The following is an 18,204-nucleotide window of genomic DNA, read 5'->3' on the forward strand; positions in this document are numbered from 1 at the left end:
AAAAATGTCTTGTTGCAAACCGGCAAAGACCTTTTGAGCCGACGAGAAACACCTATAAATGCCCTGCACGCTACCGAGTCAGGCATTCAGCAAGGACAAGGCAGAAAGAGACGACGAAGAAAATACCCTTTCACCAGACTTCACACGTCTAAAGCTAGAAAGGCAAAGAAAAGAAAAACCGTTCGAGACTTAGACGTTTTCGATTATTGAGACACAAAAAAAAAATGATGCACCGAGAGTCTTGAGCCTGTTCCAAGTCGGAACTGGATCTTTTTGCCATGCCACCCACTATGATGACCATGCAAGAATCCCAATGGGTGGAATTTCACCCTGTCTCCTCTTTGACGGATTCCGCTCCCATCGAGTTTGAAATCAAAGGTCAGCCCGAAGATTACATCGATTTGAACAGCAGTTACTTGTACCTGAAAGTCAAAGTTCTTGATAAAACAGGCGGAGTAATAGATGACGAGCCAGTTGCTCCCGTCAACAATTTCATGCATTCCTTGTTTAGCGGAGTGGACTTGTACTTGAATAACAAACTAGTCAGTAGCAGCATGGATACTTACCCTTACCGTGCCTACCTGGAAAATCTCTTGACGTACGGAACAGACGCCAAAAACACTCATCTCAATGCTTGTGTGTTATGGGAAGCTGACGATGCAGGCGAGTTTGACAAATTGGAAATTGATACAAAAAAAGACTACAATGAGGGATTTGTAGAACGAAGAGACAAAATCAAAAATGGCCAGAGTTTAGAACTGATGGATCGTTTACATTTGGACATGTGGTTGCAAGAAAAGGATTTACTGAACGGGGTGAATGTTCTCCTGAGACTGAATCGTAGCAGCGTCACTTTCCATTTAGTGGCTGATAGTGACAATTACAAAACCATCATCCAAGAAGCCAGACTCTACATACGTTGTGTGGAAGTGTTACCTAAAGTGGGAAACGACATTAGTCAGACGTTGAGCAGAACGACTGCCAAGTATCCCATACGACGCGTGGAAGTAAAAACCTTCACCATTCCTGCTGGACAGCGATCCACGATCGAAGATCATCTGTTCCAAGGGCAGTTACCCAAACGTTTAATCCTTGGTATGGTCGAGAATAGAGCCTTCAACGGAGTCCACGATCAAAATCCTTTTGAGTTTAAACATTACAAAGTGTCCAAGATTGAAGTCAGTCGCGATGGCAAAACCTTGTGTACCCGACCTTTCGAACCTGACTTTGAGAAGAAGAATTACTTGAGGTCGTACTTGTCCCTGTACGAAGCCACGGGGCAGTTAGGAACCAACACCACTCACGGTATTACGTACGAGGATTATGCAGGAGGCTATGCTTTGTGGGCTTTTGATTTCACAGCAGACCAAGGCAGCGACGAGGGACATTTCCACCCTATAAAATCTGGTCAGATTCGTGTGGAACTTCAGTTTGCAGAAGCTCTAACTGAGACGGTGAACGTCATCCTGTATGCAGAATTTGACAATACGATAGAAATCAACAGTTTGAGAGAAGTCATTCTAGACTATTATAAGCCATGGAAGACTGTTATCCCTCTTTACCTAGTGGAGAAACTTTAGAGATGAAATGTGAGGAGACTGTGGAAGAAGTGATCATGATGAAGTCAAGATGGCCAGAACAAGAAGCCCATGTAGTCTCCTGTTTTGCCAAACATTTGGTCGAAAAAATGACGGATTTGATCAAGAAAAATTGCTATGGATGTCAAAACGATCATCCCAGTCAAATTCAACACGATAAATGCCTGATGTTGAGTCAAGAAGAAAAATTGCATGAGTATCAGGACGAGGCTTGGAGTCTCATCTCGGACGAAGACGTGTTGCACCAGTGGTATAAAGACTTACGTGAACATTCTTGTCCACCATTAACCACTCAAGAGATCCATCGTATCGAAGCTCTCCTGAATGAAAGTGAGGAAACGAAACGAAGAAACGGTTATTTGTCAGACATTATTTTCAAGCAAAAAGTCAGGATCGAATTGATGACATATTATTACCTGTGAAGAAGAAGAAAAAAAATGGATACCTGGGAACTTTATTACCTTTTGAACCACAGTTCGTATACGTCTTCTTGGAATCCTGTCGTCTGTGCTAAAGATGAACTCCCTCATCGCAAACCTCAAAACCATCTAGCTTATGTGATCAACACGGACGAAAGTCATCTCCCAGGAACCCACTGGGTAGCCGTCTACTTTCCTCAAGAAGGATGTGTGGAATATTTTGATTCGTATGGCTTGCCCCCTTTGGAAGACGATATCATCGACTTTATGAGAAGAAATGCTCAGACCACCCGATTCAATAATGTGAAATTACAAGGCACAGATTCCTTGGTGTGTGGACAATATTGTGTGTATTTTCTGCATCATCGCAGCCTGGGCTATTCCTTAGAACATTTAGTGACTCATTTTGATCCTCGTTCTTCTTCTAGAAACGATGTGAAAATAGATCGATGGTTTTGTGACCATTATGCTTATCTTTTGTCTCAAGCTAGGAAACGTAGTGTTCATCAATGGCCTAATGACTTTCAACAGTGGAAATCACAATTTCATTCACAACGTTGTCAGCCCTGTTTAAAGTAGACTGTAAATTGAAAAAAGTGTTTGTCATTTGAAAAAAATGTTTGATGTTATAATGTTGGATTATTGTTAAAAATGTTAGAGTTGTTCCTGGTTAGTGTTAAGTGATTTTGAATAAAAAATGTTGTGTTTTGAAAAAAATGTCTTTGTCTTTTGTTTGGCTATCAGAATGTTGATTCATGCTCTTTGACTTCTCTCTATCTCTCTCATGTCACTCATTGAACGTTCCGGCTCGAAAACCGTGGAGTTAGGGTGGAGGGATGTTTTCCTTCACGTCCGCGCTTTGACTTTAAGAACCGGGGCAGTTTTCCAGTCTGACCATCCATTGTCGACTCATCCTCCTACGAAGATGTGCTCCAAACTAGCTAAGCTAAACGAAGCCTACGTGAAATTGCATAGGGTCAGACACAGTCTGATACCGAAAGCTGAAGAGATAGAGAATGTGAGAATGCTAAAAGTCACTGAAGACCTGATAGAAGAGCTCTTCAGAGAAGAAGTGAACAGGGAGAAAGAAGAATGGACAGAGAAGTACAGACTTCAGAGACAGCAACAACAGCAACAACAACAACAGCAGCAGCAGCAGCAGGAACCTGAACCTGACAGAGGCTTTGTCGATTGTCGTATCGACACCAAAGAGTTCTTCTTCTCTTTCCGAAGAAGCAGACCTATCGTCAGAAAGTCTATCCTCAGAGGACGACGCATTCTTAGGAACTAAAAATTGCCATAGCAAACAAAAAACAGCCCTTTTCAGGGCTACCCAATACTCTAGAAAAGAAATAACGATCGATTTGCCAATGTGTGTAGGTAGAGTAGTGTGAATATAAACACTAACTCATTTTTATAGTGTGAGTGTATGTGTTTGTGTATAAGTGAAGTGATTAATGAAAATTTTTTAGAATAGTAATGGGCAGTATAAAAAAGTGAGTGAGTGTTTCTTTTAGGTCCGCGCGTTGTTTTGGTTATGATCTAGGTAAGATCAATTTTATGTTTTTAGGGGGATGTTTTCCATCACGTCCGCGCTTTCACTATAAATTGAAACTCGCTGGGCAGTCTAGCTACCCTTATTGATTGATCAACACCAGAATGAATACCAGAATAAGCAAACTTCTTGAACTCCAGATACATCTGGAATATGTCAGGCGCCTGTTAAATGAACTGGCCGCGGAGGCTATAGTAGAAGAGGAAAGAATAAAAAAGGAAGAGGAGGAGAGAAGACAGAGGGAAGAGGAGGAAAAGTAAATAGGAGAGAGGATGGCTTACAAGATACCAGAGACAGAGGATTGGGGTGATGAAGCTAATCATCCTCCCAGTCAAACGAGTCAACTGGAAAGATTGGAGTAGAAGATGCATGTGTGGTGCCAGGCCAGGAAGGTGCCAACATTAGATAGGTGCATCTGGAGTTCGAAAACAAACAGCCCTTTTAAGGGCTACCCAATACTCTAGAAAAGAAATAACCATCAATTTGCTAATGTATGTAGGTAGAGTAGTATGAATATAAACACTGACTCTTTTTTTCTAGTGTGATTGTATGTGTTTGTGTTTGTGTGTTTGTGTTAGTAAGTGCTAACGTACGTTGGTGTGAATAGTAGATTATGGGTTTGTTTATTGTTTCTTAGCGTATGTGGAGAGTATAGTTTGGGTTTTGTAACAGATCACGTACGATTGTGTGGATAGTAAATTATGGATTTTGTTTTTAATGATTTGAGTGTGTAAATAGTAGATTTGGGGTTTGTTAAATGTTGCTTCACGTATGTGGATAGTAGATCATATGAAATGAGAAAAGTAAGGGATGTTTTCCTTCACGTCCGCGCGTTGTTTGGTCATGATCTAGGTAAGATCAATTTTATGTCTTAGGGGATGTTTTCCATCACGTCCGCGCTTTTCGTATAAGAACCCACAGTATTCGTCGTTCAAACCATTCTACAGAGAAGATGGCTTCAAACCACCTGGATAAAATGCAAACATTGCAAGACGTTTTGGACAATTTGGGCATGATGGAACAAATGCTAGTGAGACTCAATGAAGACCACTATTCCTATAGTCCCCATCGAGTAAAGATGGAGATTAATAACTTAAGAAAAGCAAAGGACATGATAAGTGGTGTGATGAAAGAAATAAAGGAGGAGAAGGAGGATGAAGAGGAAAGGATAAGGATAAGATAATGGAATGAAACAATTGAAAAAGAAGAAGAAAATGAGAAGAGGAAGAAAGAAGAGGAGGAGAAGAAGAAAGAAGAGGAGGAGAATAAAAAGAAAGAAAAGAAGAGAAAGAGTGTAGGAGAGAAAATAAGAAGTTGGTGGAGAAAAAGAAGAAATTAGAAGCAGAAGAAAACCAAAGGCCCTTTTGAGGGCCACCCACATTTCTCGAAAAGAGAATGACTTTCGATTGCCTACCCCTTTTTAAAAAATTTAATAAAAAAAAATCCCATGTTCAATTTCCCTTGACGCTATACAGTCCTACCCTGTTTAAAATCCTTTTGACGCTATACAGTCCCCTATCTCCATGTTAAATTCCCTTGAGGCTATATCGTCCCATGATTTTTCTCCATGTTAATTTCCCTTGAGGCTATACGTTCCCACGATTTTTCTCTATGTTAAATTTCCATTGAGGCTATACGTTCCCAGGGGTGTCTGTAATGTTAATTCCCACTGAGGCTACGGTATCCCACATTACTACTGGCATGTCGCAACCGAGTAAAGTATATTTTTAAACAGAATATCGACCGGGAACTAGGAAATATTGCAAGTATTTACTAGATGTTAAACTCTCTTCCAACAATGTGTTTGTATAGCATGGGTTTGGTAATATATTCGATTTATTTAAATATATATACGGGAATCATCAGGCCAGGAGTTAAAGTGCAATATACAAATAATTATATACTTAAAAATTTCCAAATAATGTTTGCGAATGAGATAGTAACAATTATATGAACCGGGTATAAAATCTTATTAATATACTTTTGTTCAGTGATTTGAAGAGGTCGAGAATTATTCTAACTCAGTCGATATGAAGAGGTCGAGTATTGCTCTAACTCAGTTGATTTAAAGAGGTCGAGTATTACTCTCAGTCGATATAGCTTCTTTTCTTTTTTCTTGCTTCTCTACTAACGAACAAAATACTTATCTGACTGGCATTGATCAGTTGCATTGAAAACGTCATATAAAGATATAAAACATATGTTCGAAACCAATTTTTATCTTAGAGTATGGTCAGCCACATAAAGGTTTTAACGAAATTACGGGTTTCACGACTTCAGTAAATGCTGAAGTTGGTAGACGTGTAGCAAACAAGAAACCTGAAAGGCGGTGTGACCCTTGAGTAACTATTAAGATCGAAGATAACTATTATTTTGTTTTAATCTGTACAAACTTAACACACACTAAAAATGAAGATGTAGCAAATAAAAAATGCCAGGGTAAATATGCGTATAAATTAATTCAACTCAGGGTATTTTCTCCTTCCCATCGAGTGCCCGATGACTTTTTGTGCACACAGGTTTAGTTGCCATTAATCATTAATGTATGCATTCATTGAGGCAATGGTACAGTCTATATAAATTTTGTTATGTATTGACTATGGTTTATTTTGCAAATTTCAAATCAGTAAAATAGTACAATTCTGTTCTGTTCTGATCATTATATACATTATCCTAATTGACAGTGATTATATTCTGCGTAGCAAATGATACAAATTAAGTTAGATTATGGAGACACTGAAGGGATTATTTTTGTAAGGCTTTCGCAAATTATGTTGATTAATGAAAAATTTCTATCAAATATTTAAACTGATGTAATAATGACATTCAAATAATGCAGTCAAAATACTAATTGCTATTAATAGGAAAGGTTTATTTCCTTTACACAATGTTTCATAGTTGTTTCATCGCAAATGAAAGAAGTTAAAATTTATATAATTCCTAGAATCTTTTCTAAAATCTATTGTAATGAACTAGATTTATAGCTACGAAGTGACTTTGCTAGAAGAGTATACAGGTATATACATGCATAAATACATATCTAGGTGCTTATGCATATACATCTATCACACATATGTAGGTGTGTATGTGTACAAATGAGTGCAGAAACTTGACGACTCGTCAGGGATACAAACTTTTATAAAATATTTAAGAGAGCATAGTTTTTTAAATTTAGATTCATCTTGTTTCGGAATTCTGGTAATTTGATGTAACATGTATTATGAATCTTTAGCGAAACCAACAAGCGTTCTTTCAAATGTCATCTAAAGTAGAGAACCTTGTTTTGAACCATACCCAGGGGGTTAGAGTTTTTCATGAAAGTTAGAAGGAAAGAAATGGAAGATATGCTAATGGAAAGGCAAATAGAAAATGAAGAGAGAAAAATACAGATGGAGAGAAAAAGAGAAAAAAGAAGAAAAGGAATTTCAATTTAGATTAAAATAATTAGAGCTGACAGGTGTAAAACACACTCCCATTTACATACATAACTTCAGGCTTTGATGTTATCAGAAATATTAAGTTAGTTCCCCTTTTCACGAAAACGAAGTATAACCATTATTGGTTTCATTTTAAGATACTTGTTGACAATATGAAACGGCCAAGAGAGCATCAGACCTTGTTATCAGAAAGTATACTTTTCTCCAGAGCTTGGGATATTTGCATTTCGTTGTCGGTATAGCAGAGTTGCTGATATCTTTAAGGAATATATCTTGAAACGTAATGAGTTCGTACCCGATAACTATCGACAAGGGTTTTGGAAATGTAAAAATGCAACTCACCAGAACTATGGCAAATTTACATGGGAAAAAGCAAGTAATTTGATAAGTGGTGTTCTTCTAAAGAGGTTGATAAATATTATGATAACCTTAGAAAACCCGTATTAGTTGAAGTGTGCAAGAATTCCAACCAGAGTAATATCAAGACAATATTGTGATGAGAAAATAGTCTAAACATTGGAAAATGCTGTGAGATTATTACTTGACTCGCAAAGCTTCGTTTATCAACAAGTCTTCAAATCAGCAGTTTCTTTGGGGGGAAAAATCAACAACAAACGACAACAACAACAAGCCAAAGAAAAAAAAAGAAAAAAACACCCTCCCCCAAATCCATGTCAGCCTCGTACGGACACCTCCAAGCATCAACTTGACATTACGTGCAGGAATCAAATATATGATAAGACTAATCAGAACTCCTTATTCTTTCCTGTTGCAAGAATAGTTCTGATCTCAACAGATTACGAAACAAGCAACCAAATCATATCAGATCTATTTCGAATGCTATTATTTCTAAAATGTTACACTTACGGTCATGTACTGTAAGCAATACATTTATTGGGCCAAAGAAACCCTAGTCTGATTTTATTTTGGAGAAGTATGAACTGTACTGCCGAAATTTTCTATATCGCTTATTGGTGATACTATTCATGCCTATTTATTTTGAACGTTTAAGCAATACAGCAGCTTCTCGGTCTTTCGTTTGCCAATGTGTTTAAAGAAACTTTTTATTGAAAGTGTTCTGATTCAGGAAGTAGAGTGCGATTTTGTTAATGGTCCTCTTCACTGCGTATATTTGTCATCAGAGTTAGTCTGATGACCTCTGACACTCGTAAGAGTGACACCATTACCCATCAAAGGAATTATTGAATTACTAGGGAATGATCTAGTTGGGGATAAGGTTGTGGTGGATTCATTTGTAAGAAACTCGATCCTATTGAAAATGAAATCCCTGATTTATACCCAACATGAGCAATTACCATAGATATGGCAAGGAATGCTCTTGAGAAAAATGTTTATCAGACAATTATTCCTTTTGCTGACACATGTGTTGGTAATGTTTGTGATGAGGTCACTTCTGCTACAGTATCCATCATTATAAAGATATTGTTCACAGCAATTTTGTTTTTACTACTCATACTCTTAACTCTAATCAGAATGACGGACTATTATCGCTCATCGTCGAGTACGAATAAGATCCTGAGATATCATGCTCGTTACAGAAGATTTTGAAAGAAACTGAAGCCAAAGAAGTACTTGTTGTTATTTGTTAAAAGTGGTGTCATGATGAGAAAATGGAAACCAACTGAGTCGTATAGACTGGAAATACTTAGTCTAGCCAATGAATTCTCTTTAGCTAGTCATATAGGTGTCAATATGCCTTATCACATGATCTTGAATCATTTTGCATGGCTGAAAATTAAAAGTGATGTTTGTAAACACCTGTTGATCTTGGCGAACTTGTCAAATTTTGAGAAAACCTAGTCAGAAGCTATCCAAGTTACTTCTGAAACATATTCCTTCATTTGGTAAACCATTTTACAAAACAACGATAGACTGTGAAGGTCTCTTACCTAAGACCAAGTGTAATATGAAATTAGAGTATGACAGAAATACAACGGAAATGAGTTTCAGCCTGGTGATTAAGTTCTGGCTCTCATGCCTGTACCTACAAATCATCTTCAGGATACAAATTATGATCTTTATGAGGTTAGAAAGAACCAGACTTAAATTAATACTGATTGGATGTTAATATGTTAAATGAATATTTTGATAGAAACAGCCTTGTTAATTATTTAGTAAGTTTAGTTGCACCTCTTCCTAACAGAGGATTTAAACGGCGGAATACAATTAGACTGCAGTGAATTTGGAGTTACCGATCTTCAGAAATATTGAATATTCTGGAGCAGAAACTATTGGATTATAGCCACAGGAAAAGAATGAACTAAAATAGTTATTAGTTGAACATGAACACTTGTTTCCAAATGGTCCAACACGAGCAAATACAATCTAATATGACGTTGAAATTGTAGATTCCTGTGAAAAGCATCCATATATACATAATGAACCCTCTTAAGCAAGAATGTTTAATTGAAAGAAATTACATATTTTATAGAAGGAATAAAAAGTCAAAGGAGTTCACCATGTTTCTTTGTGCAGAGACTATATAATAATTTATACATGTGCACTGACTAGAGGAAAGTTAACAGTGTGACCAAAACAAATTTGTTTCCATTGTCAAGAATTGACGACTGCATTGATAAAATTGACAATGCAAAATATTTCACCAAGTTTGGTTTGACCTTTAGAACGGACTAAAACAAATTCCATTCCCGGAATGGGCAAGGAAAATTCGGCATTCTTAGCTCAAGATGAACATTATCAATATAAAGTTCTGGCGTTAGTGATGTAAGGTTCGACTTGTGCTTTCCAATGTTCAATGAAGATGATTACATCTGGTCTCTATAATTGTAATGCTTACATCAATGTTATCTTCATCTACAAAGACAGCTGGAAAGATCACTTGGAAACCATCCGGAGATCCTTTGAATGACCCAGGAATGGAAATGTAACCATTTGTTTAATTAAAGGTGGGTTTATTTGCACTTTGCTCCGCTCTTCGGACAAGTAGAATTGCTTTTGTTCCAGCCAAAATTCTTGCACTCAAATATGCTCATTTCATTTCCAGTACACTGCACCCCAGATGTCCAGACGTTGGTAGTGACCGTAGTGTTTAAATAAGATGATGGATCTACAGCGTCACCCCTAGAAAATTGAGACAAATAGACTCTTTAAACTGAGCATTATACCGGATGTATGTCGGTACTACAAAACAAAATAGTGAATTGTTTATTACGATTCCACGATGACGAGCTTCTTTATTTTAATTTTTGGTGACGAGGTGGTATATTATATTGACATTTAATATAAAACCCGTCATAACTTTCAGTTTTGATATACTTCAGGCCAGACTGGGTGTTATCACCATACTAATGACTATGATATAAATTTATATGAAATATTATTACAATAAAACTTAAAGCACCATTTCGTGATGAATTGGTAAATACTTATAAATAAAACTTACCCAATATGACTCATCATATTGCATAGAACGATCGCATCATTCTTATCCCATTTTTCATTGCAAACTGTCCCCCATTCGCCACGGTAGAGTAATTCCACATAGCCTTCTGTCGCATTCATGTTGGTTCGCTGTACCAGTCTGACGTTTGACCCTGGTATCGTAAGAAATGTTGGTTTGATGATCAGTCGTGATAAATATGCATGTAAAAGTTTTTTTTTTTTTAAATTTGTAGAATTTAGTACGTGATATTTGTTTTATTTTCCTCCAGGTCTACACGTTTAAAGATATGTATAAATAGAATAGCTAAGAGATGTGCACCAATATTTGTGATTCACGAGAAGTAATAGACTCACCTTGTAAATATTATGTACCATCAGTTTCTCGGTATTATTTATGAACTGAGGTTTTAGTGTTTTGAACATTTTCAGACCATTTGTAACACAAAAGTCACATTTAACTGCTCTTCTAAAATATAATCTTTGTAGCTTGGCATACATTCTTTGCGTTTCGAAAGATATCTTTCGGCAAAAAAAACCCCCACATCAACAATATGGATTCGAACCGCATCGATCGTATGATAAAATTTGAAGAAAAAAAACATCTTTTAAATACAGATCATTCTGAAGAGTTTTTCAGTGATCTACATATGTCTGTAGTCAATTGTGTAATGTTCTTATATAAATAAAATATCAAAGAGAAAATTGATACATTAAATGTGTCAGTCAAAGAGGTCAATTAGTTTCTAGATTTGATCACGTGATTAGATGACGTCGAGTTAGTAGTGATACACCAGGGAGATTCCAAATGGCAATATGTACTTGGCCCTTAACAACATTATACGATAATTCATAGGAGTGTTTGGTAACACCGTTATAACAGATATTCCTCGAGAAGTGAAACAAAATTGTTATCAATGTTAATTTTTGCTGCCGGCTGTCAAATTCCGCATCGTATCATAGCAGTCAGATTCCATTATATATATAATAAGATATAAAAAATCTACTCTTAAACACAACACCAAATACGGTTAAGAACCCATCATGATATACGCTAAGTGCTTTGAGCTGAATCTTTTTTCCAGGAAGTAATGATTGTGATAATGCAACAATGTACAATTCTAAAGCAATGTAGTCCGTCCTGTTAATTTGCGATGTCAGTGGTACATAATGATCACAAAGATGCCCCTTATCACTTATCAACATTCCCAGCCAACTCCACGTACTATAATCATCCAGACTCGCTTTACTTTACTATGTGACGTTTAGATCTGTCAATACCATTTCCCTCAAAAGAAGTTAAATAAAGGAGACCATTTGCTAAGTTGCCATTTCAGTTGTTTTTTTTAAAAAATTCTTCCTTGAGTAATATTCCCACAATTGCGTTCCAAAAAGGTTACCTTGCGAGCGCCTTAACAATCAGCTGATCCATGTATTGTTTCACTCTATCATTGCCTGTATCAACATAGTCTTTGATAAAACCAAATGGCACGCCGCTGTTAATGATTCCACCGTTTCTAGTGAACTCAAGCAGATTTCTACCAAGAAGTTGTCTTTCAACATCACAATAATACCTTGAATGTCCACATTAGATGCTTTAAGCTTACCACTTTCACCTGGTTCGACACCAACACGAGTAGTAAATTCAGACAAATCCGCTTTGGTGGCAAATCGGTTCCGATCTACATCAGCACCGTGTCGGCGATCTGAGTAACGCCGATAAATATTAATAGAGATTGATGTATAATATTGCACGTACTTTAATGTGAAATCAACGTGTTTGCCATGTTTAGTGCACGAAACGCTTCAGCTGCATAAACTGGAATGTGATTCTGTACTCAGTAAAGGGGAAAAACACAAGCATCCACAACGTTAATGTTTCTAAAGCAACTTTATCAGCAGCACCTCCTGTACGTCAAATTACATTGTTGGAGTAGCTTTTACGAAACAAAGTGAGTGTTCGTTTGACCGCAAAAATAAACATTGCAAACATCTTTACAAACTCCAAAGATGTAACTAAGGGGAATTGCGCAAAAAAGTATAAATGAATGAAACGTTTTTTATATCCTAGGTTGAAATATGGGTTGGAGCCAAGGACTACGATGGTGTGAACAGCAAGGTTTGGTTCAAACGAAGTACGACTAACAGGAGCCGTTGTGTACTGCCTTGAACTGTGTTAGGCCATAGGTTTTCATGTAATCATCGCTGTATCTGTTGAGTCCGAGAATTCTTGCGGCTACGTAGACGTTGTTCAAAATTCATTTGATTTCCTTTCATCAATTGAATAACATACACTGTTGAACAACGCCATGATACCATTATTAATATATGCCACTCAGGCATAGCGGGGTAATCAAGTGTTATCATTCTGTTTAAGATTTATCTCAACTTCCAAGAATGGGTCATATGGAAGGAAAACCTAGACCTGTCCTGCACATTGTTACTTGTTTAGGCTCGAATAAACAGTATCACAAGAAAGAGTGAAAACTACAAGCTTTGAGAAATTTAACACATTTTTTATTTCCCTGGAAAAATATTGTTTAAATTGGAAAAAAAGAACTTACGGTTTTAAGAATCAAATCCAAAAATAATCCAAGAATAATCAACGAATAAAATGTAAGAAGTCTTAAAATTCAAATGTTTCAATTAATTCAATTTAGAGTCCCGACGAAGAATCCAAGATGGAAGGCTGTATCCTGTAATGTGTTGTGGTCTACAGTTCCTTGCAGAAACACAATAAATAATCCTCCAGTTCTGATATCCAAATAAAAAATTTAAGAAATGTTTTTGTTCAAGAATTCTGTATGAGAACTCAAAAGTATTATCCAGAGAAAAGAATTAATCCTTTTTAATACAAATAATTTGAATAAACATTAAACTGTAATTCTCAAATGACACGACAAAAGAAATACCTTTACGTCTCAATTTTTAGAAGCCCAGCTGTGATTATTTCTCTAAAACGATGGTTTAAAATTTGCATTTTACGCAAAACAAGATTTATGTTTGATGGCATTTTTATCATGATGCGCTTTTTCCAGTCGGGAGATCTCTCCGGGCGAGAATTTTTGTTAAACAATTGAACTGGTGTTCAAAACTGCAACTTGTATTTGAGTGGCACGTCTGATATTTTTCTGAAGTGCCTTTATTGCATCCTTATCAAGTTCACATGTACGTTTGCCTAGTGCACCAGCGGCTTCTCGAATTTCAGCACGCTCTTCTTTGTCTTCCTTATTTTCTTCTGACAACATGTAATCGTCTCTTCAGTTGCTCTTGTGACATTTTGTTGTTTTTTTTATCAGGGGTCGTTTCTGTTCGAACGAGCGCTAACACCTGTTATACAGTTGTTCTGGTGGCCTTTTTAATATCCTAGGCACCTTCAGAAATTTCTTTAATCGGCGAAGCAAATGTCTGGTGTAACTCAGCCGTGAGATTTCTTCGTGCAGTCTGTCGCGACTGTGACATATCTTTCACCAAATACATCCCATTTGCGATCGGCGGCACACCGAGTCGAATGAAAGCTTCCAACATTTCGCGCATCAATGCCTCGAAATATCATCAACATGTTGAAGCTGTCATGAATCACTTTCGGCAAACATGCGTCTCGTTCAGTCAAATAGATCACTTCCGCGTTTTTGTGCCGCCTTGTGAAAATATTTTTGCGGGACTGACTTGGTTCTTAAGCATCATATCTTGGTATACAACAAGATTATCTATGGTAGGTGCTTCATCTGAGGTGAAAAAGAAATCGATGGAAGTATTGTTAGCATTTCTCAAAGGTATTTTGTTACTCAAATCTTTCTGAAAATCTTTTAAAACATTATAGCACGGTTACTCATCAGACGAGTGTGCAATCACGTTCACTAATCCCATGTTAGCCATCGTACAACCATATTCAACAACAGTTGAGTTTTTCCTGATCCAGCCGGGCCAATAATTAGTGCACGAACTGTGTTTTGGAAATACGGTTCCATCGCCAAGCTTGGACAGTTTGGGTGCTGTTTGTGCGGAGAAATCGATGACGGAAAAATCTGCAAATTTTCTTTTGCGTGGACGTCAATGCGCCGACGTGTATCTCATTCATTAATCCAACATTGTGACAACATATTGCATGATGGTATGAAAGTCAAGATTGCATTTGGAGGCACTGACTCTCGTTGTGAACAAATAGCCTCCCGTGGACAAAACTTCACTCATTAAAAGTAAATTATACAGATATGAACAAACACATCGGAAGTCCAAACGTTAAATGAGGTTTATCAGGCAGAATTTGATGTTTCTTTCAAACCATCATGTCCTTGACCGACAAGGCAGATTGCGCATATACAAGTAGGCCTAACCATTGTCGATGTGGCCAGCAGATAAAAAGAATTGGAGCCGTTGACATCAAAAGATTTTGCAAGTGTTGCAAATGCACTTGAGCTCATTTATACACGCGGACCGCTCACATAGCCACAATTGTCACAAATGGATCCTGCCAAAGAATTTCTCGGATCTTTGGATGTGATGCTGGTCAAACACCAAGTGCGAGTAAGTGTTGGACGTATCAATGTGCATCGTGACCATTCTCAAAGAACGATTATTCGGTCATCATTATGCACAGGAGTTGTTGATGAGGCCAGAGGCAGGGTTGGGTAGCATGACTTCCATTGATCATAGCAGCATTGAACAATGAAGCCACACGCACGACTAGAGCAAAACCAGACAATGCGATTCCATCAAAAACGGTTACTCTTACTCAGAAATTAATTTACATCCAGCACCGATACAGCAACTGGGAGATAAGATTGTTCGGTATTTGTATTCACATGGTGAGTTGGAAGGCGGTCAACAACGTAGTGCAACTAACCCGGTGTGGTCGGTGGATGTATTCTTGACTTTGGAGCTGATTGATAATCCAAGACAATCAATACATAACCGAATGGGGTTGTCATTATTTTGTTGGGGGAAAGCTCCCCAGCCGTGCATTTGTGCTAGAGGATTGCAAGTTGTTTCAGCGAATATGGAGATCCCACCAGGATTTGTTTTAACACATCATTATCCACTATCAATCGCAAGCTGAATCACAAGTAGCACGATGACCAAATGCTTAAGTGGTGATTCCTTTGGGAATTATCCATCGCCTGGTATCATGCTGAGATAAACTCCCCTTGTTGCATTGACATGCGATGCTTCTTGGATCACATAATTTTGTACGGTGTGTGAGTATGCATGTCGGTGTCGAAGACACTACAGGTATAGATCGTGTTTGAGATCTTTTTCTAGAATCACCTTTGAAACATCTTTGGCCTTCTTAATATTCTTGCCGAAGCTCTGCCGTCCGAAAACAATCGAGTACACTTTGGGTCGCAGTACCACATACTCTTCGATTTTTTTTTTTTGCCCTAGCATTTATCATTGAACTTGCCAACCACCATTTATTGGCGTTGTTAAACCACTGATGGTCTTTCGGATATTCGCTGGTATCAAATTCTTAGATCATATTTGGTTGTGCCATGTCAACGCACACACCATCGGTAATGATATGCATCAGCAACGAATTATCGTCGGTGTACAGCATCTTGACCCGATCCTGATAAAACTGTTTGATATTGTCACTGTAAAATTAGTACATGAGCAGCTTCAACACGTCCAGTACGGACGATCTAACCATTATTGGTTATATCAGCATTAGTTTTTATTTTTTACTGTGAACGGCAATAATCTCGCCATCAAAGAATTTTTTCTGGATTCAAAGACCGCGTTCGCAATGAGCCTTCAAAGTTTGACTTGCTCGCTATCATGAACAAGATCGACTCGAATTCCTTTGTGCAGATTATTCATGGTTTTTCCAAACACAACATTGTTCATGACTTTGAAAAAGTCTTTCTCAACGTCAAATGGTGGCCTTTGTGCGTCGGTCCATGTTCATCTGAATGTATGGGGTTATCCAAGCTTGCTGAGGAATTTCAAGCACTCGTTTTTTTTGGTTACACGCATACCCAATCGTAAGTACAACTTGTAATACATAATTGTGTTTGGTCTTCAGACTTGGTATCAGTTTGGTGTGATCAGTGTATATGTGTCTGGATTCAACGACAATCGTGCACTGATAAGTGGATAAAAATGTACCCGGCACCAGAATCGCCTATTGGGTCAGCAGATAACCGTTGTGTGCGTCATGTAAATGCACTGGACATTCTAGGTCAACTTCAAAGAAGTAACCATGGTCATTGTTGATGTTGTTATCGTGCACATGTTTTGTAAGTCAACGTGCACAGGATCGATCCACTGAAATCTACCAACCGGAAGTGGTTGCATAATTGCTCAATCATAAAGATTATGCGAATCGACATGCAAGATGGAACTGCTGAGATCAGAAGGGACATACCCTTCCACGTTCGGGTTGTCGGAACGAGCATATCTTTGAGCTGTCATTGATATTCCGCCACGAAGTGAACGCTCGATAGACATGCTGATCAATGTCAGTGAGAAATTCCAGCTCGAGTTTGCTTTTGGACAACAATGCATCTCAATCCATACCCGTTGAGGAGTAATTCTCAGAAACTAGCTTGTGCACCTGCGTGACAGTATCACGAAATTTCTTCAACACATCAGTAAGCGACGACATATCAGTGAGCAGATATGGATCATCATAGTCGCGAAGATTTTTACAGTCAAATTCTGACAAATTTTCTTTGCGTGTTTGCAATTCTTTCCTGAAATACCTTCATTTAACAACGATGAATAAAACGCTTCGATCGCTAGTAACAGAGTTTCAGCAACGCATTTCAGTCACTCAAGTACACGTATTGATACACATCTTTTCTCGTCAGCAGGTCTGTATTGGTTGGACAGTATCGATGAGAGATCTTGAACTTTTCCGCCGTTGGATTCGTCGCTACGTTGCACATGGACGAATTCAAAATATTTATAGAATCGATAAATTGCAATTGTCCCAGCTGAAACGTCAGGTATTTTTCCAAGATTTTGGAGATCACGCTCATCGGTGATTTTGATGCCGTGACTGCTGCTAGCATTATTAACTGGCCATCATACCCACCCAGGTTATGACGCATCAAAAGGAGTTTTGTTATTTGGGGTACATTTTCAACTGCAAATTACAAGCGTTTCGTGTGGTACCTGAACAAAGCAGGGATGTGACAGTGATCACGAACCTTTGAACAGAGACCTTGCTCTTTATCATTGCACGGGCTTTACTCTTTATTGGTGGAGGGATTTTACATGAAAGCTTTTACGTAAATCCAGGAATGAACGGTCCTGAAAAATGCACAAACGTTATCACCATAATTATGCATGATGGTGAGCAGAGCTGCTGCCGAATCCACTTTACTGTAACTTCGATAAATCTGAGAAATATCTGTACTGAATTTAGAGGGCTAACACTCTGGGCACAATACAAGGACTGACAGCTCTGTTTTTCATTGCATTGTACCAATCCATAACAGAACCCACAGGTAATTTTTCAGCACCTTGCACTGTTTGATCGATATCAGGCGCATTTGTGTCTTTATTAGCAGAGCTGGGCTCATAACTTTCCACTGAAACATTCAGGCATTCAGAATACGCGTATATGATATACGGGACATTCATCTTTCATTGTACTGCAGTGAGTTTGACAGTGTTTTCCCAAGCTCTAGCATAATTCTTCGCTGTGGTTTTAAACTGAAAACACCGCAGTGAAAATCATGACTGGTGAGCAGTTGTTGGGTGTAAGTACATGCATGCAACTTCTGCACGGATATTTATTTCCTTTATTCCTGCTGTGATGGGCAAGA

The 18,204-nt window shown here is 37.9% G+C and overlaps 1 protein-coding gene across 1 annotated transcript in view; it reads right to left on the bottom strand.

Annotated features, from left to right (window-relative positions):
* Window positions 1-5,773: 5,773 nt before the first annotated feature.
* LOC149806224 (uncharacterized) overlaps window positions 5,774-18,204 on the bottom strand; it is a 138,974-nt gene continuing 126,543 nt past the window's right edge. Inside the window, exons 9-10 of the mRNA XM_089951175.1 lie at window positions 10,434-10,584; window positions 5,774-10,111 (exon numbers count right to left, since the gene is read on the bottom strand). Of these exons, the coding sequence (XP_089807301.1) occupies window positions 9,943-10,111; window positions 10,434-10,584 (320 nt within the window). The 3' untranslated portion in view covers window positions 5,774-9,942. The remainder of the gene's footprint in view (window positions 10,112-10,433; window positions 10,585-18,204) is intronic.

The sequence above is a fragment of the Sinohyriopsis cumingii genome, chromosome 2, assembly GCF_028554795.1.
Source record: "Sinohyriopsis cumingii isolate HCF-2022 chromosome 2, ASM2855479v2, whole genome shotgun sequence".
In the NCBI taxonomy this organism is placed as follows: domain Eukaryota; kingdom Metazoa; phylum Mollusca; class Bivalvia; order Unionida; family Unionidae; genus Sinohyriopsis; species Sinohyriopsis cumingii.